Source organism: Labrus bergylta, chromosome 8 (genome assembly GCF_963930695.1).
Source record: "Labrus bergylta chromosome 8, fLabBer1.1, whole genome shotgun sequence".
Lineage (NCBI taxonomy): Eukaryota > Metazoa > Chordata > Actinopteri > Labriformes > Labridae > Labrus > Labrus bergylta.
The window spans coordinates 5,680,575-5,705,529 of NC_089202.1; the positions used below are offsets into that span (position 1 = coordinate 5,680,575).

The 24,955-nt window shown below is 40.4% G+C and overlaps 2 protein-coding genes and 1 long non-coding RNA gene across 5 annotated transcripts in view; 2 read left to right on the top strand and 1 right to left on the bottom strand.

The window, feature by feature from the left end:
• The first annotated feature begins 326 nt into the window (after window positions 1–326).
• zgc:110410 (uncharacterized protein LOC553618 homolog) lies at window positions 327–8,086 on the top strand. 2 transcript variants are annotated; one of them, XM_065957596.1, is made up of 11 exons: window positions 327–476; window positions 1,301–1,452; window positions 1,783–1,948; window positions 2,384–2,462; window positions 2,910–2,963; window positions 3,257–3,347; window positions 3,498–3,535; window positions 4,152–4,239; window positions 6,276–6,365; window positions 6,960–7,007; window positions 7,600–8,086. In XM_065957596.1, the coding sequence occupies exons 2-11, from the start codon at window positions 1,348–1,350 to the stop codon at window positions 7,747–7,749; spliced, it is 909 nt and encodes a 302-aa protein (XP_065813668.1). In that variant the 5' UTR covers window positions 327–476; window positions 1,301–1,347; the 3' UTR covers window positions 7,750–8,086. The 2 variants fall into 2 exon arrangements, with proteins under 2 accessions (XP_065813668.1, XP_065813669.1); XM_065957597.1 differs by lacking the exon at window positions 327–476 and adding an exon at window positions 501–642.
• Window positions 8,087–8,162: 76 nt separating this feature from the next.
• LOC109999866 (ankyrin repeat and IBR domain-containing protein 1) overlaps window positions 8,163–24,955 on the bottom strand; it is a 33,462-nt gene continuing 16,669 nt past the window's right edge. For both annotated transcript variants that reach the window (XM_020655012.3, XM_020655013.3), the window contains exons 11-20: window positions 24,437–24,567; window positions 21,689–21,823; window positions 18,688–18,774; window positions 18,216–18,282; window positions 17,479–17,624; window positions 16,785–16,963; window positions 16,572–16,623; window positions 12,999–13,110; window positions 12,273–12,316; window positions 8,163–11,323 (exon numbers count right to left, since the gene is read on the bottom strand). In XM_020655012.3, coding sequence (XP_020510668.1) covers window positions 10,409–11,323; window positions 12,273–12,316; window positions 12,999–13,110; window positions 16,572–16,623; window positions 16,785–16,963; window positions 17,479–17,624; window positions 18,216–18,282; window positions 18,688–18,774; window positions 21,689–21,823; window positions 24,437–24,567 — 1,868 coding nt within the window. In that variant the 3' untranslated portion in view covers window positions 8,163–10,408. The remainder of the gene's footprint in view (window positions 11,324–12,272; window positions 12,317–12,998; window positions 13,111–16,571; window positions 16,624–16,784; window positions 16,964–17,478; window positions 17,625–18,215; window positions 18,283–18,687; window positions 18,775–21,688; window positions 21,824–24,436; window positions 24,568–24,955) is intronic.
• LOC114921442 (uncharacterized) lies at window positions 15,721–23,453 on the top strand. The gene is made up of 4 exons (XR_010666736.1): window positions 15,721–15,907; window positions 16,018–16,669; window positions 16,781–17,010; window positions 21,685–23,453. It is a non-coding gene; the product is annotated as an uncharacterized lncRNA (long non-coding RNA).

The window sequence follows — 24,955 nt, forward strand, 5'->3', positions numbered from 1 at the left end:
TGTGTAACCAAGGTGAACCCGGAAGGTCACATGACTCACAGGACTTCACAGGTTGCCATTATGTTCAGCATTTGCCTTTTTGTTTAATACTGGATGAAACTTATCAGGCGTATCACGCACAGCAGCCTAATGCTATATCATTACAGGAAATTGAAAATTTTAAGCATACCATTTTTGAAATGTGTGAAAGACAGTATTAATTTGCTCTTAATGCCTGTGTAGATCAGTATCAATGAAAGAAATAAGGTGAGGACACGATTTGCTCTGATAAAGTGGCAGGCAGCTTGGTCGGTTTAATGACATTTTAAGAACTTCATTTGAATATCCCATTGAGCCTAATGAGGGATACATCCTCTCCCCTGGAGCTAAAGTCCTGTCTCTGTGGGAACTGGCTGATAGCAGGTAGACTTTGCCCTGAAGGGGAAGAGACGCAACAGGAAGAGCAGCAGGGCAGATTCCTGGCCGTCACAGCCGAGGTAAGACACAACACAATGGATTAGAGGCGTAATTCATTGATTTATCTGAACAGACTTGGGTAAAACAGCACTTGATTACTTTATTAAAGACATGTAACACAGCAGGGGATATTTTGAAAGCGATTCATTCTTCATATCACGAGAGTCATGTTCAAGGGTCATGTTGGTATGTAAGTCTAACTTAAATCATTGAAATGTATTTATATTTACTTTGCTCTATTAAACACTTGTTTAAGTTTGAAGCTGAGACAGTGAAGCACAAAGTAAAATGTAGTTTTAGTCGGGAGAAGATTAGTACGAGTTGAAAATCATGACTCACTCTACAGGGAGTTTAATTTATTTATGGCTTAAACCGCCATATCTATTTGTAAGTGCTGATGTTGTTTATTACTTGGGTGGAGGCTCTTTTACTGACTTTGTGACAATGTCGTTAACTTTAACTTTATTTCTATGAATCCGTTCCTTTCTTGTCTTCACTCTATTTAAAACAGAATCCTGACAGAATGACTCTGTGTGTCTTTCTGATGACAACTAATTTTCCTAAGAGATCAATTAACCACAACCTATTTGGCCATTAAATATACATACAGCTCTATTAAATGGAGGCTTAGGGCCATAATTATGGATGTTAGTCATGGATGGCTCTCAGTGTTTGTGTGATGCATCATTTTGTAATTACCCATTTATTTGTTCCACTCTGACATTGCCCCATTTGGCAATTCAACATCACTGATGAAAGCGCTGATGCTGTTCTAAAGGATGCTTTTGTTTTCGGAGCGAATGACCTTAACTTACCTGTAACTCTGACTTTTCTTGTCTCTCAGTTTTGTGCTTCAGATGAAAAGAACATCTGAAAACCTTTCAAAAAGGAATGGATCAGAGTGAATGCAGCTGTGATGAGGGTTATGGACCTCGCCCCCCTCCGTACAACGCTCAGGACCATGGACAAAACTCTTACCTGGGGATGAGCTATCAGGTTGGTTTTTGTTTCAAAACGTTTTTGTCTGCCTCATTTGGGAAGTAAATTCAGTGTAGATTATATGTCCAATTATGTCCTACTTAAACAGAGTAGCTAAATCACACCCGATCAATCTGAAGGAAATGAATCATCAAATAGTTTGATATAGGATGTATTGTTTTGGTGAGTTTCTTCTTTAATGTAAGGATACATTGAAATAAACATTCGCTAACACTTTTTTGACTGATTTTCCTCAAGCAAAGAAGAGAGGGATCATTAGGAAGCAATGACTTTGTTTGAAGGGTTTCTTGACCCCTTGTGTGGTTGTTCTTGGTTGTGATGGACCAGGTGGGGAAAGGGAACATTGCGGTGGTCTCCCCTCCTACCACCTATGATAACATGGTCCACCCTGAGGCCATGGCTGCAGCTGGAGGTGACCCGCACTATGCTCCTCCACCAGACTACTCCAACGGCTCTGAGGACAACGTCTTCAGTGATGGTGCCATACGAAGAGGTGAGGGTTTGGACGATGGAGAAATGGGATTAGGATGATACAGAAAATGAGAGAATCTTCTGTGTTTTTTTATTTCCGTTGTCAGAGCTGAAAAAAGGATGAGAAAAGTTGACTCCCTCATTTGCTCAGCAGTGTTTTCTTGAAATTGATTTGAAATTGAAAATAGTTTTTCCTGATCTCTGCGGCGGTACCCTGCCTCAGCTTCTCACCTCCCACGCAACACAAATCAATTTAAATGAGAAGATGAAATGTGGGTTTGGAGAAAACAAAAGCATTTTGAAATGTTATGCAGGATAAACAACCTCAGCTGACTGTCTCCTTCACTGTGGCAGATTTTATTTTTTATTTTTTTTAAGATGTTGTTGTCTGTCTCCTTCCTGCCTGTCTATCTCTCTTCCTGTCTTGTCTCACTCAGTCCTTTTTTTTTCTGCTCAGGTTTCATAAGAAAAGTCTACTTGATCTTGATGGTTCAGCTGTTAGTGACTGTCGGGATCATCTGTGCTTTTCTTTACTGGTGAGGCACCACCACATACTCAAACAAGAGACGAGTCCATGTCAGGCACCTTTCAGTCTCCCACAGTCTGAGCAGTCTGTCCAAATGTAAAAGAACCCAGAGTCACACAGTAGCACTATACCTGTCCTCACAAAAACTTTTGAACATACACGCCTCCAGTAGTCAAGTCGTCATAAATATGTGAGGTGAGACAAAATGGTAGATAATAAAAGAGCATTTCTCACACATAATATTTTTGCTCGCAGTCATTTGAAAGCTTTATATGTTTTGTATAATGGATGTAGCTGAACGATTCTACAGTCATTCCTTTTCATAAATTGTATTCAGCTCCCCTGTGCACAATGCTCTGTCCTCTGTTAATATTTAATACAATTATTTTACAAGCCGTTTAAATAAACAGAACCTCTATTAAACCCTTCCTCCTTCTCTTTTCTTATCGACTAACAGGGAACATCTCCGAAAATGGACATTTGACAACTACTGGTTTACCTATGCTATGATGTAAGTCATCAAAAACATACATTTTTAAGATCTAGACACTGATTCCTCGTATCAATCCATTTGTTCACTGCCAAACTGTATTCCCGGTTTGTGAGGCACATTAATAAAAATGTTGCTCATGGAAATCTATAGCGGTGAATCACAAACTGTCGCCCAATCCGAAGAGCTGCCAGCAACACTGTGCATAAATAATGCACTCAGTGATTCCACATACCCAACACAGTCATTTTTTCTGCTGTTTATAGCCTGTTTATTTGCTATTTACGATACACTCTATATTCTCTGTGAAACAGGGCGGTAACGCTGGTGCTCATCTTGGCCATGACCTGCTGCAACAACGTCCGCCGTATAGTCCCCTTCAATTTCATCGCCCTGGGCCTGTTTGTGAGTCGACTCAGTTCCAGCCAGGCATCAAATTAAACCCCCAGCTCACCTGCTCTATTCCAAACTTGTTTTTTTGTCTTGTATTTACTTTCCATTTGTCTCTCCATCTCTTTCTCTCTCTCTCTCTCTCGCTCTCTCTCTGTGCCTCAGACTATTGCAGAGGGCCTGATGCTTGGATCCATTGCAGCGTGAGTGTTTGTTTCCAAGGATGAATCCCCATCTGATGCTGATTCATTTACACAATAATAACCAGGTTTGATCCGTATCTGATGGCGGATTTCATTCCAGTAATGAAGCCATCAAACCTGCTAAGATGTTATCATGGCGGCTTCACTATATCAGAAAGCTCATGGAATACATTTTGTTTTAGCTGAAGATGAATAAGAAGCGTTACAAGTACTTTTCTGTCCCCCTTAACCCCTTACCATCTGATTTAGTTATTCTCTATGACAGAAAATGCATTATTTAGAGTCTGACTGTCAACATAACAGCGAAGTTATCGTATTTATGGGACATTTCTATCACTGAAGCTGTATTATAATTGATATGAAATACAAATAGGAAATGCATAATGCACTGCACATCCAGGGGGGGTGGTCCCTGCTCTCCCTATAGTTGAAACACTACATACAGACTATTAAATGCAATAAAAAAAAAAGGACATTTCTTATAACAAAGTTATGTTTCCCTTTCAGAGGAGCACAACACCCTGCTGTTCGTCTCCATGTTTGCACTCTGACTGCTGAGTGCATTCATTTTCATATTTCCCCACTGCATATATGTTTTTTATATTTCTCTCTGCAGGTTTTTTAATGCTGAAGCCGTCCTGTGGGCAGTGGGGGCCACAGCGCTGGTGTCGTTCTCCTTGACTGTATTTGCCATGCAGTCAAAGGTAAGATCTGTCACACACTCTGAACTCACTTTCAGAGCAACCAAAGGTGAAATTTCACAAAGTGCAGTCAGTGGTAAAAGTCCTTACAGAGAGTTTGAGCTGTGTTTTCTGTGCACTCAGAGGGAAAAGTGATAATCTGAGCTGTTGGCCAGGTTTCCTCATGCAGTGTTTGCTTAATGCAGCCAGCAGCAAAGGGGTTTTAAAACTCTGATGTGTATGCTGTCCAGGCAGAACTATGATTACTGCTGAGATCAGAGTATTTGTCAATCAAGTTAATTCCTGCTGTCCATGATAGGGACAAATTTAAACCTCTGGCTTGTCCTCATTCTGGCAAAGGCTCCCTTGCCATAAATCTTCACCTCAGAAATGGCCTGCCGCCTTTTGTTATTAGCTAAATCCACAAGTTTTCTTTTCTTTCTTTTTTGTCTTTCTGTTTCTCCATGAACAGTCTCATTAGGGAAACACAGTCAAAAGTGGTCATTTCAGGGACACACTGAGATGATTTCAGATGCTTTTTGTGCAGTAAAAGTAAGCCCTGAAATAGATCCAAACCATTATTTTGTGAATAAAAAGTTTGCTATTTCTTTTGTTCAGTTGAGAAGTTGAAGTGTTTAGTGTTTACTGTGAACTGTTTTACATAAAAGTTCCCAATCTTTTCCCTTTTCTCATAAAAAAAGCTTCTGTGTGTGTGTGTGTGTGTGTGTGTGTGTGTGTGTGTGTGTGTGTGTGTGTGTGTGTGTGTGTGTGTGTGTGTGTGTGTGTGTGTCTGTGTCTGTGTCTGTGTGTGTGTCTGTGTGTGACATTTAAAACGTCAAAGCTGATAACATGTTGCGATGTTGTATTAGCTACAATCAATGTGCACCAGTGAGCAGACCTTTTGAGAATCACTTGATTGATAGTTTAACGTGCTGCTTCAATAAGTGGCTCATATTCAGAAAAAAAATGTAATCATACAGTCAGTTGGGCAAAACATTAGACAAGTATAAATGATGTTGTCCAAATGCAGAGTGCAGCTTAAAATCTTTAAAATGCTGTTTGGCATTTCACATATTTTACCACTTATTGCATCTAAATAAGCTGCAGACGTTTAATTTCTACTGCTTAGATTCAATTCAGCTTTTAAGAAAATGATCATACATGGAATATTTCTATTTGAAATGCTCTTTTGTTAAAGAGAATTTGGTAAAAAAAGGTGTATGAATCAGGTTTAACCTGTATATAGGGAGAACTGTGATTTGGCTGCATCCTTAAGCCCCAGGCATACTCTTTATGTGCTGAGTGAGGGGTCATAATGGCAAACACTTTTTTTTCCTATCCATCATGAGCACTTTTAGCAAAGCAGCAAAAGTTACAATGGTAAGAAAAAACTGCCGTATTAAAAGGCAGAAATCTTCAGCCGGCTCCCCGGCTCATGACGAAACAGCCTTCACAGGCCTAGACTGTGCCGGGTTTGGAAAGGGATAGGGGGAGAGATGGGATAAGATGCAGGAAGAGGGATAGGGAGCAAGGGGGTGGGGGGAGGCAAACCGTCCATCAACATAAATCCACGTTCACTTTGCAGATCTCTCCACCTCTAGCTCTGTGCACAGAGCATTTTTTTTTTTTTTTTTTTATCTCTGTCACTTTGATATAAATGTCATACAGTCTGCCTTGCATGTTTAGCTCACTGCTCCTCAGGTGCTCAGTGTTAGAGATTCTCCTGTTGTACCTGCCATCTTTTTAACTGTCTCAGTGAAAAGGGCACGCAGGCCAAAAGGTCACCTCCCCTTTCATCCTCTGTGCCAGCTTGTTGATTAATTATCCAGCATCATTATATCCAGAATCGTTAGGATTTTCTTGTGTGTTGGACTGCAATATGTCTTCATCATTTAGTAATCTGTGGCGCCTCACAGCACAGCTGCAATGCAGGCGACCTTGAGCGCCCCGGCTTTTATGGCGATGATGGGCGTAAATGAGAGATGTTCTGCAGTTTTCTGTTTTAGAGGCTTGTCACATTCTGTTCTTCTCTCTTCTTCCCCCCCTTTTTATGTCACCAGTGGGACTTCACTGCCGCAAGTGGGAGCCTGTGGGTGTTTCTCTGGACCCTTTTGTCTTTTGCAATGCTTTGTGCAATCCTCCGATCGCAGGTAGATCAAGAAGATGCTGTTTACACCTGTGTTTGCAATGAGGACAGGTTTGAAATGAATTTTGAGACAGAGGCAGACAGTCCATACAGACTCACAGTTTTTATCCCCAGAATGTCCCGGCACTGACCTGTGTGCTCAGCAGACTGTAAAGATGCTCTGATCTCAGCCTGATGCATCTAAATGTACATTGCCATCTGAGGCGCCTGTTTGTGTTGAAGCCTGAAGCAGAGAACAGACAAATGAGCCTCACACTGATTTAGAAAATATAATTTTACACCACAACAAATTGACTGGAACACACCATAAACACTGCTTTCTTAAAGCGTTCTGTTTGTGACCATTATCAGCCTTTTGAATCATTTTTTTCTGTAGGAATTACTACTATGGAAAAAGGGCATGCTCACTGATAAGGCTGAAATATTTATTCAGAACAAGCAGACTATATCCTCTCAAACAAAATCATTTCAAATCCTTTTTCCATTGTGGACTTTTTAGAGCTATAAATCCTCTCTATTTGTTGAAGAAATAATCATAAATCAGTCTGTTGTGTTGCTGAATGCCCCTGTGAAACTGTGTCTCTCCTTTCTTCAACAGTATGTTTACATCGTCTATGCCTGCCTGGGAACCCTCGTTTTTTCTTTGGTAAGTTATCACAGACTCTAACAACACAATATGGCTTTTTGTAGTACAGTTTGATAAACAAACGGGCTGAAAACAACATTTTTAAGCAGAAGAACGTCGTCAAAAAAAGGTTCAATGTCAAGTCGAAGTATTCCATGGAAGTGGAGAGTAGCCTTCCTCTATTGTCTGTCAGGGTAGTTAGCGTACAGAGAGACTCTAATGTCCTCATGCCCTTTAATTTCAATTATGCACCGCTTAACAGCAGTGGGCTTCATTTTCACAGCCACCTCTCTGCTTGCCTTTGGCATTAACAGCAAATGTTGTGACCCTTCCCGTCAGCTGGTGGAACAAACTGCGAGTGCACACAGGCCTGATCAGGCTGTCAGCAGCGAGTCACAACTTATTTTCAGCTGCACGTCTCTCAACTACATGATTATTTACACGGCCTGTTTATCTGCACAGTCGCCCCTCTCTCAAAGATAAGAAATACTGCCCAATTTTTTTCCCCCCCGAACTCTTGTAACCAGCTTCCTGTCTCTTTCATCACACGAATGCTGCTGCTTTCAGACGTCATTGCTGAAGCATCTCATCTCTTTCTGTCTTCTCTCTGCAGTACTTGGTGTTTGATACACAGCTTATCCTGGGGGGACACAAGAAGTATGAAATCTCTCCAGAGGAGTATGTGTTCGCTGCTCTGAACCTCTATTTGGACATTGTCTCCCTGTTCATCATGCTGCTGCATATCATCAGCCTCTGCCGCTAACATTCAACTTCAGGACATCTTCCCTGAAGAAACACTGACACTACTGTTAGTTTAGTATCATTACACAGCTCTGCAGGACTATCTGGAAGATGTAGTTATGTAGTCACAAATCAGTTTATTTTATTCTTAATGGGACATTATTTTCCAGTGTTGGAATCTATCCAAAACATTGAATTGAATCTTGTTTTTAAGAAGATCTTCTGCAGTGAGAAACACAGATGGACTTGCATATCTTGTAATGATAGTTGCGTGCAGCTTAAATACTTTTGTAAACCAAAATCTGAACTCACTCCATTAAATAAGACAATGTGTCTCCTTCATCAGTGCTATGAAACAAGGTTGGTGCTCTGGTCTTTTTTGTATGGTATGGTATGGTATGGTATGCACTGTTTCCCAATGACATCAAGGACATGTTTAAACTCAACTCAGTTTATTGGCATCGCACATCAAACAGTTTTCATATAAAGAGGGAATGTATCAAGTATAGACTATGAAAGTGCAAATAGCATTTCAAGGATTAGTTGCTTTACAATAGAAAACCTCGATGAGTTACAAAATGTTTAATGTAGTTTTAAAATAAATCCCCTGGACATGAGAGGTGTATAACAAAACAAGTACAAATTCCATGAAGTCTTGAACCCTTTTCATGCACAGGTTACCTCCTCTGTTTAACCCACTAACATTCACCAGCAGAGTCAGCTCCACTAACACTATGGCACACAGTTTGACAACTTTAAGACACTTTCAAAGCAATCAGTCTTCAGGTTTAATGTGGCTCAATGTGTGCCCGGAGAAAAAAAAAAAAAAAGGGTAATTTAGTTCAGACATCAGTCTGTACAGATAAAGTTAATTCACAACAGTCAAACACTGATCAGTGTGTTTCATTTCATATTGGTCATTCACAATCCACTTTCTTGAATGGATCTCATTTTAAATAAATATCTATTTTGTATTGCAGCTTTCCTCAATTTTAGTGTCTTTAGGCCAAATACACAGTATACAAAGAGCAGGTGAATTCTTTCCAATGTCAATAGAGTGATTTAAAAAAAACAACTGTTTCAAAATGTAGGGCAGGAATAAAAAAAATGTTTTAAAGTGTTTTGGGAACATGATTAGAAGGGCTACAATAACAATAACTTCAGTGTTATCCATCACATAATACTACTAGAACCAACAAAAAGCCTCATGCTACAATTACTTGAGATGGAAAACAATCAATATCTTGTGTTTGCACACTATATGAGAGAAATAATTTTAAGGTAATAGGTGTTTGTTTAGTTTACACTGTAAATACTGTGTAGTTATCACTGAGAAACGTGTGAAAAGAAAAAGGATAATGGTGATTGACATACAGTAAAGGCACTATTTCTCTAACTATGTAGAGAACTGTTACAAAGACACAACAACCCCCCCCCCCCCGTTCGAGATGCAATTCACAATTATGAATTCTCTACGCACTCCCCTGCAGGGCTTAACGAAGGCTTTGCTTATATTACACTTAAGTAAGACCCAGAGATAAATGACAGTGACTCACACAAGTCTGAAAGGGATTGCTTGATTATCTCCTTTAGCGGCATTTTCTGCTGTATACAAACCAGACTGCTCACTGTCTCCTGGTCTGTCACACTCACATCCAGCTGCAGTATTTAACCATTCATTTAAAACATGAAGCTAAAGTGGGATTCAGGATGGAGTGAACTGGTTGACACTGAGCAGCCCCTATGGGCCTGTCAGCGCTCCTTGTTTCTGACGATCAAGAGACATTTCCCTTCAGAGGTGAGTTCGGATTGAGGCCTTGAGATAGTAATAAAAAACATTGTCAAGTCAATTTTGAAATGTTTTCAGGCAGGCCACCAGCTTTTTCGTTTGAATAATTAATCTCAATTGTTCGGTGAGAATGTTTCACATAATAAAGAACACAACCATTGTGGTCCTGAACCACAGATTTACACAGCACACTACAGCTTTTAGATTTGACAATACCACTCAGCCGCAATCTCAAATAAGAATATGGCTCGAGACTTTCACATTGAAGTTCAGCTGAGTCGTTGAGATTGTAATAAGCAGGCACAATTTGCTTTGAAGGATCCACTGGGTGACTACAAATTGTGCTTTTGCTAGTCAGTGTTTGGCACCTTTAAAGTAGGCATGAATGGACAGGGGTGAGAAGTACTTCCCAGCCTGTACCCCACAGGTTCAATGTTAGAGCACAACAGTATTCTGCTTGTATGCACAGATGAAAAACCTCCATCAGACCTGATTATTTCACATACAGTAGGCTTTAACTCCAGTGGAAAAAATATTGTACGTGCACTACTCAGTCTCTAAATCTGCCTTAAAAATTAGTTCAGAAAAAGCTACTTCTTTAGATATCTATTAGCAATCACTGAATCAATAGAGAATATCCTTCAAAACTGTTATCTCTCATTCAGTTAGTGCTTTCTTTCAGGAGGGCCTACAATACAGTGAAAAGAGGAAGCCAATCTAATTGCAATGCTAGAGTCTAAATTCTTCTCCCCCCGACTTTCCAACAAACACATTCTTCATTCTGTTTACATTCCACCTTAATAGCTACAACACAATTCCTCTACTTGTCATCTATAGTGGGTTTTTTTTGGCCTTTCAAAAAAAAAGAAAAAAGAAGCTTCTCCCAAACAATTCAAACCAAGTGTATTTGCTCCTCCCACTCAGAGGAGCTGCTGCTGGGCATGTGGTCAGAGTCACACTGTGGAGTGTCGACGTGGCACACCTTTGAGCTCCGCTCCACTTGGCCTCCACTCGCATCCAGGTTGGCCATGTAAGGTAGTGCCGTGGTGTCCAGGCCCACCAGATCTAACTGTGTCGGCCTCTCAGCGACGACACACTCCTTCTCCTCCACGTCGCTCCGTCTCTGAGAGCGGAAAACCACGTCTGACAGCAATTCCTGAGGTTTCCTGCTTTCAGACGGATCAATTCCGGTTTTCTCTTCATCTTGCAGGCACGCCCCACTCCCGCCTGCATGGAGTGTGCCGAGGATTGAGTCAGTGTCAGAGGAGGAGGGGGTGGCAAGGGTGATGCCTTGAGGATTCATGTCATGGAACCAGGCCATGATGTTGCCCAGCAGGTTAGCATTTGCTGCTAAAGCAGAGGAGGAGGAAGGATCGTGGCTGCCACATGTGGTCGAGTCTAATGTGTCACTGGAAGAGGAGAAGAGGCCTGTGGATGAGTTGCTGCCGCCTGGACCCACGGGTATGGGCACAGAGGCCCTGTAGGCCCGGTGGTGAGTGTCACAGTGCTGCACAGAGGTGTGAACACCAGCAGAGTACTGGCTGCTGATGTTGATGTTGCCTAGTCTGGCTAAGTTATCTCCCAGCTCCAGCAGTTCTGAGCTGCTGAGAGAAGCTCTAGGGAGTACGTCTACACCTGAAGCACTCTGTTCAAGTCTAGACGGCAGGGAGGTGCCAATAGCACCAAGTGAGGCTTCATGGGAAAGAACGTCAAGGTTTGATCCGTTCCCTGCCATCCCCGACTCCTGGAGGGAGAGCTGAATGGCCAGAAGAATGTTAGGGTCATCATCATCCAGAGAACCCAGACCCTGCAAGAAAGTACACAATGTACAGTGTCAGCACTGCAGACTGAACTCATACGGATCAGCAGTTCCACACCAAATCAAACCTGTAACACCTATAGGCAAGAAAAGTTAAAGCAGCAGAAGGTTAGAATTGCAGACATCATTAAGCTGAGCTCCATCTGTGGACAGAAAAAACTACTACAGTTGTAGTAGTCTTTTTTATTTTTTATAGTCACTTTGTATAAAGTATATTTCTCAGAATTTTATCAATCCAGACTTTGACTCAGCCTCAGTCCATTTACAAATACGCACTTATATATATATATATACACATATAGATACAAGAGAAGACATGGTCATTTCCGAAAACAGTAAAGAACTGAAGTATCTTACACATTACTGTAACCAGTGTAAGTCGTGCATTAGTGGGAGATTATTGTTATTACAGCTGCTGAAAGTGTCAGGAAACAAACTTTCGTTTTTTTTCCCACTTACGCTAGCTCATTGACTTGGATTGAATCATCTTCACACAACAATGGAGGTCTTTACATCCCAAAACTGTGCACTCTGTTTAAACTTTTTTAGTATATAATGTTTGTTCTTTACCATCGAATAGTGACACCAAAGGCAGGTCCAGTCTCCTTGAGAATTCATCTTCTAGTCTTGGACTACATGTATAAGTTTTTTCAGTATTTAATAATCTTTAGTAACATCTCCCCTGAACACCAACTATTGATTCTATTTGGTATCTTTCTTATCGTTCTGCAAAATGGAAAATGGCAAAATGGAAGTCTTAGAAAAATTGTAAAGATTACATTTACATACAGAGAAAAATGTTGTTAGTGTTATGAAACCACGGAGTATGTAATGAGGAAAATGTCCTTCAGAAATGATTTCAGCTAAACTGATGCTGAACTTTATCTTTGGACAGAAATGTTTGAAAGGCTGATGTGATAATGGTAACTGCACTCACCATCAGAGGACCGTGTCTCCGCCCAACTCCAATGTCCTGTGTGTCTTTGAGAAAAAAGAAATTGACAAAAATGCCCACAGTCAAAAAACCGTCATTAGACAAAATGTCGATAGAGGTGGATAGCAATAAGCCATTGCTAATTACCACTTTTAGGAAATCATTAACATTTCAGTGAACACAGCAAAATGATGAGGTAATAACAACCTGACAGCATTTGTGCCTTCAGCATTTTCACAGGAAATTCAATAATTCACAATCTTTATCTGAAATCAATTCATCCTTCCTGGCACAAGAGAGACTGGCTTCAAAACTGCAAACTCTGTCCATCTTTAACTCCACATGGACAAAAACAAAGAAGAGCTGTGACAGACAAGACTCATGGATTAGAAATATTGGCTTCTTAATCTTGTTCACTTTAAATTGAAGCCAAGAGGATCAATTGTTTGAGAAGTATATTCATCATTTTTACTAGAAATACAAAAAGTAGACATTGCATTCAAGTTTTACTTTATGTTCATGATAATCACCCTCAACCTTTCATTCTCTCACCCGCTCTCTTATTTTCTGATCTCTCAACTGTCAGTATCACAAAAAACAAACCAGTCAGAACCAGAAATTGTTAGTTCACTAACCTCACAGATATAAGGGAAGAACTTGTGCACATAAAACCCAGAGGGAAAAAACCTGATGAATGAGAGGGATAATCCTGTTTGTCCTCTGGCATACCTGAAGTGCTGTCGCTGGGGTCATCGGGGTCAGGTGTGTTGCTACGGAGACTGGACATGTCACCCCGTCTCCGCTGCCTATGTCTCCGTCTGTACTGGAACTCTGCATACTCCTTAAGCAAAGAAAAAAATCACAAATCTACTGATTCAGATATATCATAAGCTAACTGCAGTTTATCCAATCCAGCTTGAAGTCTAAAACATATTGCTTTCTGATTCTGAAAAGTTGCAACGTGATGCTGATCTGAGGGCTCTGGTTATTTCCCTTGATTCACATCAAAGCTTTTGTTATAAACATTTGATAGGTGAATTTGTAGAGTTTGTGTTATATGTGGTCTGAGTTTTCTTTCCCAGGAAATATCATCACCAAGAGAATGATTCACTTTCATCTCCGGACCAAACCTTCGTTCATTAGAGTTTAGTCGAGTCTGAAGACGAGAGGAGCACACGCTCGCTGGAAGGGAATTGGAATTGAAGCAACATGAAGACGAGATGTTTGAAAACAGAGTTCTGCGTGTATGCTCAACTAATCTCAGAAGCAGTCAGAATACGTAATCAAAGTGGAAATGTTGTTACTAAAAAAATAAAATAAAATATTTATAAATAGTGAGTTTGATACCACTGATAAGAATGAAACTAAATCAAATATTCATCATGTACAGTAGTTGTGTACACATATGTACATATGAGCATCTGGTTAATTGAAAGGGATAATTTAGAATTATTTTAATTGGTAGAAATTGTACCTCCACCAGAAAAGAATGTAATTTGAGACGCATTTCTGAGCTAACAAGCTAACCTTTGTTTGAGTTGAGAAACAGCCTCCTGCCTGAGTTTCAGTTGGATTAAAGATGCATTGAGAACCTTAAATCCATCAAGAACAGAACGCCGTAATACACTGAGACGAGCTGACTCTATGACTCAGCTCCTGTTTGATCTGTGAGCTAATGGGCAGACTTACTGGTATAGCTAACTTCTAATTCTCAGTCTTTGAATGTTGAAACTAATACTTCTTTAAAGTTACTGATATATATGCATGGCCACTCCATCCTATATATTATTCTCCCTCATGAAAAATGCCCTGGGATATAATCAAAATACATTCTCTATTCAATCATCTCATACATTTGCAAAAGGCATCAAGTCACATGTAATCAAAAGCCTGTCAGCGACTGTCTTTCATGTTTCCAGCTCTCTAAAAATAGCCCACCATGAAGTGATCTGCCGGCATTGTAAGAGCCACAGACCATCTGTAGCTGTGCCTGTGAGGCAGTGTCATCAGGCTTTGATTATTACTATGCTGTTCCCATTAACTACTGCAGCTGAGAGGCAGAGGCGCTTAATTAGGGGGCCCAAATAAAAACCTGCTTTTTTAGAAGGTGGTTTGGTGTTCAGCATCTGGTGGCAACATTAACTGTGAACTTTCTAACAGATAAATGTGCCCAAAATAATTTGTTGACAACGATAAAAATATTGCAGCCTTGTTTCTGTTTAGATCCTGCAGGAGATGAGGAGGCGGAGGTGAAATGAGTTTGCCATTGATTATTTGTTCTTTTAAAGCCACATTGTTGAAGAGTGCCCTTAGCTTGATTCAATCTTTTCTTGTAGCTTGTATGCAGTATGTAACCTGTTGAATATTCTTCAGTTAGTTGAGGACTACATTTTTCTGAAGAATTGATAAATGTATAGCACAGTGAAGTAAACAAATAAACACAGTTTAAGGTCTGACAGGGATGATAGTCAGAGGTGGAGACAGACTGTATTCCTACTTTAACTTCCTTTCATTCCCTATGTGAGACAGCAGATAGGACTGTGTCAGAATCCTGTTCAAACACTGATTGCTACTTCACTTTGTTGGTGTGCTCAACCCCAATTGAAAGTGGAGTAGGTAACCTGTAACACAATTTAAAGAGGCTTAAGATTGTATAATCTGCAGACAACAGAGTATCTGTCGGGATCATGTGAACTGATTTCTGTTATCTTGTTCAAGTGTTATTACTACTATTATTATTAGTGTTTATACAGTATAATAGAACTTTCTCTCATTTACAGAAAGAGACATCACACAGCCGCCGAGGATGTCTGAAAACCTTCCCCATGTGTTTTTTTTTGTGCGTCTTTTGCAGACACGCTTCAAAGTTATGTGTTCAAGCTTCCTAGTTTGCTGCTTTGGTTTGGATAAAAACAATATTTGTCCAGCAGTGAAATGTTTGCTCAGTAAACCTTAAGCAAACTAAAGCTTTATAGAGCTTTGACTCTGCCTGACTGCATGGTGCTGAGCAGGCAAAGAATAAGAAGTTTCATCAAGTCATTCATCAAACTGGCAGACTGATCTTGTCATTTGTTTTCCTGTCAATAGGGAAATGCCCGCTTTATGCTGTTAAAAGATGTGCACAATAACCCGAGAGGCTGAAGTTTGATGTACAATTTGCATATTTGTGTCGTGTTTTTAACACTTCAGACGGAGGCGACACTGAGAGCCTGAGGAGTGATGGAGCTGCTGAGCTGAGTGAATGTGTTCCAGATGAAAAGCCTCCACGTCTAAAAACTGCTGCAGTCGAGAAACTAAACAATAACAGAAACTGCAATGTATTGACTTATATGCCAGTAATGAGTGTGTGCATCAAGCTGTGCAGGAAAAAGCAGGGAGGTCAATAATCAAACCATTATGTGGTCGACAGTTTTATGACTGTAAAAGTTAACTATAAACGCCCGGTGTTAATGCACAATCATTGGAAGCAACCTGCTTAGGTGTCTGCCAGAGTGCTGTGCTTTTCATCACTCCGACTGGGAGCACAGGGGAACACTGAACCATCTGGCTCGCTGCAGTGTGTTGAATAACACGGTGATCTGTTGGTCATCATGGCTTCTCAGTGCTCTGACACAGCCAATGTAGCACTAATAGAAAAGGTATAATGCAGGGCTGCTTCACTAAATGACACAACAATCATGATTTATTTTTCTGTAATTAGTTAATAACTAGACCATTCTGAATCAAATCAAGCACTCCCTATTTACAGATTAACTGTCGGACCAATCACAGGAACCTTTTAAGGCCCACTGATCAGCTGTAAACATGGGTGTGATTGTAGGTGAGAGCGTCATGTATAGTAGAAGTGCATAATTTATAAGAGCAATAAAGTCATTTGGCTGCATGCATTGGTGACATTATAAATAATGAGTCCAGTATTATGACTGACAAAAGTCCACAGACAAAGTTTAATGACTTCTTATAGGGTTTTGAATTTGGTGTTTACTCTACAGTATACTACAGCTGAAATCTGATTTTTTTAACAAGCCATCACTTTTGTCTGAACATTCCTCTTTGAAAGAGATCTGTATTAACTAAGACATTACTGATTATTTCTGCCGTATTCTCCTCTCTTCCACTTTAAGTTTACAAATATTAAATCCCAAAAAATGAAATTTGCATGCGAGTGCAAAATCTGATCTGTGTCAGGCTGTTATATTAAGTATCAAATCAAGCGTTGGGTTAATGTTGTTGTTTTGACAGCACAGTTGACATTTCAACTAACAAGCCTTCAGTGAAACTAATGAGGGCTTGTTTTGTTACCTCAGGTGATGCGAAGCCTAAATACTCCCAGTCCCACGTCCCGCCTGCAAAACTGCAAGAAAGGAAGAGACAGACAGATTGTTGAGAAGTGCAGAGATGTGAGTAATTACTGATTTTTGTTAGCTAATTAGGCACTTTTGATCACTTTAAACTAATGTTTTTTCATTGCTAAGATTAGATTATACATTAAAGCCTACATTTCTCTTAAGTTACCTGCGCCTGGGGGCCTCAGGAGAGTCGTTAGGGGCCACTCCTCGGGCTACTGATGCCAGGAACTCCTGCCTCTTCTGCTGCACCAGACACGCCGCACGGATTATTTTGTGGCGTGGCGTCCGTAGATAAGGCCGATTAACCTTTTGCGCAAGGTCCTCAGTCACCATTTCCAAGTCCGTCTGAGGGCAGAAAGAGAGCTGGCTGGGATATTTTTCAGGGAAACTCAGTAAGTGAGTCATCTTTATGCAAGTATGAAATCACAATTTAAAAGTTTCACTTTGTCAAATCAAAGAATCTGTTCCCAAAGTGCGTTGTTGAAGGGCAATGTGACTCATACAAGTCTCTACAAGTGGAACTACTTTGAGGGTGACTGTGTACTTCTCAACTTTAAGAAAGTTTCCATTTTACAAACGTTTTTGAAACTGTAAGACCTGTGGGAGCCTTACCAATTCATTTTACCGTATTCAAAAAGGCCACAACACTAGAGAGAGCAGGTAGTGCAATTCTTATTTATATCAGTGCTCATAAATTACATAAGAGCAGATACTTAACTAAAAGCCAAGATGTGCAGGTCTAACTAGGGCAGACTATTAAAATCAGAAGGTAGAAAGCTCAAGTCCCACATCTCTAATGGCCCATAAAGCAGCTGCTGAGAACATTTCTCTTTTGTTTTCTCAATAAGTAGGGCTGAAACCTGCATAAGCTCGTAGATCTCTTTCTTTGTGCTTTTGGGCTCCAGAAAGAACCCATAAGGATAAGAGCACTTGAGGATGCGGCGAGTCTTCAGAAGTTCTAGGACTGCGTCTTCAATGAATGTAGTGTCAGGTGGGCCTCCTTCCCCTAGGACAGAGAATGAGAGAGCGACACAGTGTTTTGCTTCACTTTTGCAGAACACATCTCTTGTTTTTTGCTTAAATTACCTAAACATCTAAGAATATTGGGACAAAATGATGAGGAATCCTGAATCAAAGCATCTTGTACTTTATGTATTAAAAGATACTTTATTCTATATCAAAGGCTGCAGAGAGAGAGAGAGGGATTGTGCACATTTCCAACTGAGCTGGTCTTATAAACACTGAGTTATGGCCATTTCAATTTCTCTGTCAGCTGCCAGCCAAACGTATGTAAGTAACATCCTGGCAATCTGAATGGACTGAAATTTAAACTGAGTGTTGTGTATTAGAAACAAAAACTTGGCTATGCCAAAGCGGTTGTAATTGCCTGTACAGACGGGGGACTCCAAACAAAGATTACTCACATTGCACAGTATTATCACAGCATAGTCTTGCCTGCTGAATAATAACTATACCCACTGTTAATCCATTCTTAAAACACCTTTGTGTTTTTCTCTCCTTCCTGTCTACTTATAAAAGCTCAATATCAGAGCGCTGGAAGTAGATGTGTCTACACGTGTAACAGAGATTGACTCACTTCCACTCAGAGCTCGACTGAGCTGCTCCATCTTCTCTTTGGCTGTTTTTAACAGGCGCTGCTCCAGCTATTGTGAGGAAGACAGGCGCTGTTAGTTTATATTGTTCAGTGAAAACTTCTGAAGAGACCGTCTTAATAATAGGGCAAATGACAGAAAATGCTAAATATATGAACAGTGGGAGCAGCATAGTTTTTTAATCAAGGCGTCGTGGTGTCTGATCATTGCTGCCACAAAAATCTTCAGTCAGTGAAAAAGTAGGACAGTCTCTAGTAAAATATTAGAGACAGAATTTAGACATAGCATTCCTTAATCTTTATATTATCCTATTCCCTCAGAGTTTACAGCATACTATGAGGTCAAGTATTAGTTTCACACCAGATCACGTTCCCACTAGTTTCAGCCACAGCATGACGGTTACTACATGACTATGCTAAGCAGACATGATTGGGAGGCTTAGCCCGGCCTGTTTACCTGATAGCTGTGCTCATGGTTCTTGAAGCGTGTGTAGTAGTGCATAAAACGGTCCAGTTCCTGAAAGCTCTTGTGCTTCTTCTCTGCCTGCAAAGCGTGATGAGACACCAGTCACAGTTAATAAACTCCAGAGCATGCTGTTCCCCCCTCACAGAGGCAAGTGCAGCTACTGTGGTGGAGAGCAGTCACAGCAAGTGAGTAGTGCCACAGGTGAAATCAGCACTTGTGATTGGGAGGAACGCTCGTGCAGGCTGAGAATGAACTTCTTTTCACATTGATGAAGGCAGGCAGACTGTGGAAGGCTCTATGGGGAAGAGACTAGACAAAGACTGTTTGTGTGTGTGTCTATGTTTTTTACCTTCACTTATGCAAGCTCATTGGACTCGCGTGCTTTCCTTTTGGAGTGTTTAAGCACTCTAACAGGACCTTTTTTAAACATATGAAGGTTGTCAAAATTTACAAAACTTTTTCATACCATGTTTTTTAAAAAGCAAAAAGCAAAAGAGAAAGCACGATCTTAACTGCATGCAAGAAGTATGCAATTTGGACAGTGTGATTGAGTTCTTTTTTTGGTAAATAAAAATAAGAAATTACCCAATTTTGCATACCTATTGTTGTTGCCTTGCTATCAGAACAGCTATTGATATCGTTTGATTTTTGAGAATCAGATCTAAGTTTAAAAGTCTGGTATTGTGACAACCCTTATACAAATTACAGAATTAGATATAATTACATCTCAATTTACAATATACTGTATATACCGTATTTTCCGCACTATAAGGCGCACTTAAAAGCCTTTAATTTTCTCAAAAAACGACAGTGCGCCTTATAATCCGGAGCGCCTTATATATGGATCAATTGGTTAATTGGTTGATCCATACTGGTTGTACACGGCGCTCAGCGACACTGACTCGGATAATGACGAGAGGGAGCCGGGCATGTTGGATGCCGTACTCGCCCAACTGTTCAATTCGGACACTGAAGAAGAAGAATTCGAGGGATTCGTGGACGGGGAATGAACTGAAAAAGTGAGCTTTACGTGTTATACGTAACTGAACAATGTTGAGTTATGCACTAACGCAGGGGTGCCCAACCTTTTTTGAACCAAGATCTACTTTTAAAGTTACCAGTCTGCCGAGATCTACCAGTCCACATAGTGAGTCATAGCCTTTACCAACAGCCTACAAACGCATTTAATACTCACACAACAAACAGAAAATAATAAATGAGAGTTCTGTAAAAAATAATACAGACTACAGCAGGCTGCTGTGAGATGATTTTGCTTTTGTTAAATTAGCTGTAGACACGGTGAGAGTGAACGGAGTAAAGTCCAACCGACTGTTTGACCGGGTCACGTGTGTTCACGCCTCGGTCCGTACGGATCACGGATCAACTGTGTGCTGTAGCACTAAAAGTAAAAAGGTTCGCGTGGTGGCTGGCGCTCCAGTGCGTGTGTGTGTGTGTGCGTGTGCGTTTGCGCTGTTTGTTGGTGTGTCTCGTCCCCCGCGATGCTCACAGTCATGACAGCAGAGAGGAGCAGAGAAAAGTAGCTGCAGCTTCATCAAATGCGCTTAATACTCGTGGCATAGTTTCTATATATGACTTTTTGGTAAAACATTTACCCCCCCGGTTTTACCTGCACGTCATTGCGCATGCCTGCACTCGCTCTTGCGCGCGCTCTCTCTCTCTCTCGCTCCCCCGCTCGCTCTCTCGCTCGCTCTCTCATGCACGCAGCAATTTCATGAATAAATGAAAAATTAAATACACACAGGTCGGAAGTATACTTGGGCTCCCAACACAGGTATCGTGTGTGGGAAACAGTGCAATGAGATGAAATTGAAATCACTTTTCTATTTTACAATTGTATTTTATATTGACAAAACATCTCGCGATCGACTGAGAATCAGTCAGCGATCTACCTGTCGATCGCGATCGACTGTTTGGGCACCCCTGCACTAACGTTTGAATTAGCGGTATCAGACTGTGTTTCTTTTACGTGTTTACAACTGAACAAGGCTGGGAGATATTGTGAATATGCACATTAACGTTTGAACAACGTTGAGTTATTGTGAATGCACTACGTATAAAACTACGTTTTGAGAGTTAAGAGAAACGTCAAAGAAATAATTTATTATTTGGGGAAATCGTCTTATGTACTTTTGTTTTTGTAGTTTTATACGTTACGTTTTATACGTATTTATATTTATATATTCACAATATCTCCCAGCCTTGTTCAGTTGTAAACACGTTCTATTCTATGCGCCTTATAATCCGGTGCGCCCTTTATATGAAAACAGTTCTAAAATAGGCCATTCATTGAAGGTGCGCCTTATAATCCGGTGCGCCTTATAGTGCGGAAAATACGGTATGTATGTTTATGTTTTAACAACATACCGGCTTATTACTATACTACTACTATTCTCTGTTTTGCTACTCTCAAAGTGAAAGTTAATATGACAAAAGAGTAAGTAAGTATCAATGTTGGGCTGATTGACAATTCATTGATAGCTGAGGAGGTGACTGCCTACGCTGGTGGTTCTGCCAATTTCAGATGACATTTAATGGGCAGTGGGGAAAAAAGGTATTTATCAGATGTATAAACGTCATAATCACTCTGCTGTTATAATCCATTATTGCTAAATGTGTCTAACCAGGAACTCCCTTCATTTTCACATCGTCTGTTTACAGGTCCAGAAGAAAATAAGTTTTTTTTTTTTTTTTTTAAACGTTGCACACATCCTTTTGTGGTTTTATAAATTGCCACTAGTGATGTCACTTCAAGGTCAAGATCAGTTTGGGCTACAGACAGCAAATTTAAAATGGAAGAAAATGATGCAGTGTAAAGTCAGACACACAAGACGTGGGCAGACTACTCCTCTGTAAGAGTCTCTGCTATACATAACTCATTATTAAGTTGGTTAAATAAGGCTACAGATAAAGAAAAATAAATGATCTGCCACTCCACTTCTTGATTGTATGTTAAATAAAAATTTTCAGGCACCTCTTCAGTCATCTCCTTTGACTGCTCCTCCACCTGCTGGATGACCTCGTAGCGGGTGCAGCGGTAATAGCCTCCTGTTGACGAGCTGTGCTTCTTCCACTCCTCCAGACAGATCCAGCAGAAGTCATACTTACACTGCAGAGACAAGAAGGAAGCATAAGACTTACATTCGCCATGTGGTCACTGGAAAAAAATTATTTAATGTGAAGTTCAGCTATCCTGGAGTAATTTACATTTTACAACTCCCTGAAATAACAATGTTTACATTTGTATTTTCCCCTCTCCATTCCCCACAATAGTAAATTCACAACATTTGAAAACTCGGCTGTTGTTTAACTTCTCAAATCATTAGGAAGGAATGAGTTATATTACATTAAAACATATTTTAATATCAGCAATTCCTTGCTATTTTTTCCTTATTTATTAAATCATAACAGAATTATATTAAAGGGTGCAGGATATGTCTTAGACTCAGGAATCAAGACCTATGCATTTTTCCAGAATTCTCTTTTCTTTAGCAGCTGGCAGAGTTCGAAGGAGGACAAAGGCAGCTGTTTGAATGTGGTGGTGAATCATTGTTGCCCGCTACCACTAGAAGGCACTCAGACAACATATGAGATCACCAAGTCCCATCGGGTATTGTAAAACAACAAAACACTACAGCCACTCCAGTCCACAGCCTACCTGGGTTTAAGTGATTTCTCTAGCAGTTCCACATGTGCTTCTGTCGGTGACAAGTTGGCCAGAGCAACACAAAAACCCTAAAGGCTGAGACCTGAGTTACCCTGAAAACACCACGCTTACATGATACTTCAGAAAAATCAATACAGAATGAAAGAGTGGGAAGGCGGAATGAATAGAAGCACAGAGAGACAGAGAAAGACAGCGTGTGAAATGGAGAGACTTAAGATAAAAAACTGTGAAGCCAGACCGGAGGGAAGGAAAAGGCTGTGAAAAGACAAAGAAATGCTCCTTGGCAACACTGAGTCTCCTGTTTCCAAGCAACAGGGGTAAAACCATTTCTTACCAGGTAATAACAGGTCAAGAGGCTGAGCCCTGCGTGGCCTCTCAGCTTGTGAAAGCTGTTCCATTTCTCTCAAACTAATCTCAATCTCTAGTCTACCTCTTTAACCAGAACAGGGACATTGAGAGGGCTGTCACCGAGACTAAAGGAGCCTGGTCATGTGACTGCTCTGTGCTGATATCTGCCTTGCGGCCACAGTGGTAGTAACAAAAACCCTGACAGGCAACATGACTCAAATTCTACCTGATAACTCTCACTTTTCTATCTCAGACAGACAGACGCTGTCAACAAACCACAGGACCTACTGGCTCCAGCTGTTCGATGGATTTTCTATTAGCCAGGCATCACCATAAGCAGTTCTGCATGATTTGAGGAAAAAGTTGCTATGTGCGATAAAATTGTTCACACAGTTCCAGTGCCCACTAGCTGTTCTTCATGTTTCACACAACATGTGTTTTTTCCACTAGTTAATCCAAGGGTAGCAGAAAGCTAGCTTGAGCTTCTTCTGACCACATAGAAATTGAGCGAAAGCACCACCAGCTCCAGCTCTCCATATGAGTGAAGAAGGACACGTGCTGAGTGAGCAGTATTGCTTGTTTACATGAAGTAATTTGTAGTAATAAATTCAGACTTTTGCAATGTGTTTATTGTAAATACTTATATTGTTATGACAATATAACAATAATTGCATAACCCTACTCATCAGCTGCCTCTTTATAATCTAATAAAGACTAAAACTGACTGGTTTATCTTCAAATGACATTACAATACTATTTCATCAGAACAAGAGAGCTTCTTACTGTCTCAAGTCTAGAGAATAATGTTATGTTAGAGTGAAAACATCTATTCATAAATACTTAATTGTTTAAATATTATAAAAGCAATCCTCAATAGAACAATTAAATAAGCTAAATAAGCAGAGTCAATACACAAGTCCAAAACCACAACCTGTCGAACAAGTAAATATCAGATCAGTCATACATTTAGATCTTCTGTTCCCATAAGACATGGGAGGTTTACTGATAGTAGCTTTTTACATGATGTTGAGGAAGTCATAATCGCTAGCTGTGCACTTCCAAACTGATGCATGCGCCAAATTTCCCTGATCATGATCCCCCCCCCCCCCCAAAACTCCATGAAAGCCTGTGTACAGGGAGGGAATTACAAAAGCCAGGCCCTGACTAAACATACGCATGCTTAGACCAAGTCGCCCCTAACAGTTACCCGTACATTGTGCCACTTTGATGTTTACTATGATGTTTAATAAAACCTGTAAGGACAATTAATACCCAGGAGGCTGCAGTCAAAAAGAAAGAAGATGCTAAAAGTGTAAATAGTTAAGTGTCAGACAATAGAGGTAATTACTACACAGCATGCACCTTACAAATGTTAACTTGCATATTCTGTATTTTGGTAAAAGGCAGTTTTGATTGAAGAATTATACATTTTCCGAAAGCTGCTTACAGGTTCTTTGCAAAAATAAAAACAACACATTAAACCTACCAAAAATCTGCTTGCCACGCTCAAAGATCATTGTGACCAATCCCCAAGGTTAAAGGTCGAGTTCCCGTTTATATGCAGTTCAAATTTTAAAAGACAAACACTAAAGAATTGTTGCATCAGAATCTTTTCCTCATCAGTATATAATCAACACGTTGCTGCCTGTGATATTTTAAAAAGTCACCTGATTACATAGTGAATTATTAAAACAGGGATGAACGTACCTTAGCACACTGCATGTGGTTGCAGCCCTCGTTTTTCTGAATTGGGGATTTACAGTTGGCGCAGGGTTTAGCGTTTGAGAGCATCCACAAGCAGTTGGCTGCGTCCTCATACGCTTCGGTCACACCAGCCACTTCATGGAGGGGGAGGGGGTTAAAAGAGAACAAATGGGGGCATAATGAGATAGAATGAGAATGACTATTACCAGATCGTCTAAACAGACCACTGCACTGAGTGGGAAATTGTCGTGCCTGACTAATGTGCATTGCTTATTTTTGTTAACATCTCCCAAGATGCTCATGTAACCCCCCCCCTCCCTCACTCACACACATACAACAGAATAATTGGCTCTTATCAAAGCACCTCTGATGTGCTGTTTGAAACGCCAGGATGAAACCAAATCCGGGGAAATCGAAGGGGAGAATGGTTCCAAAACAAAATAATTGCTTTTACATTTGGACAGTCACATCAAAGGCAAAGCACTTTGGGGTGACTTGGACCATCTTAAATCATCTATTAGA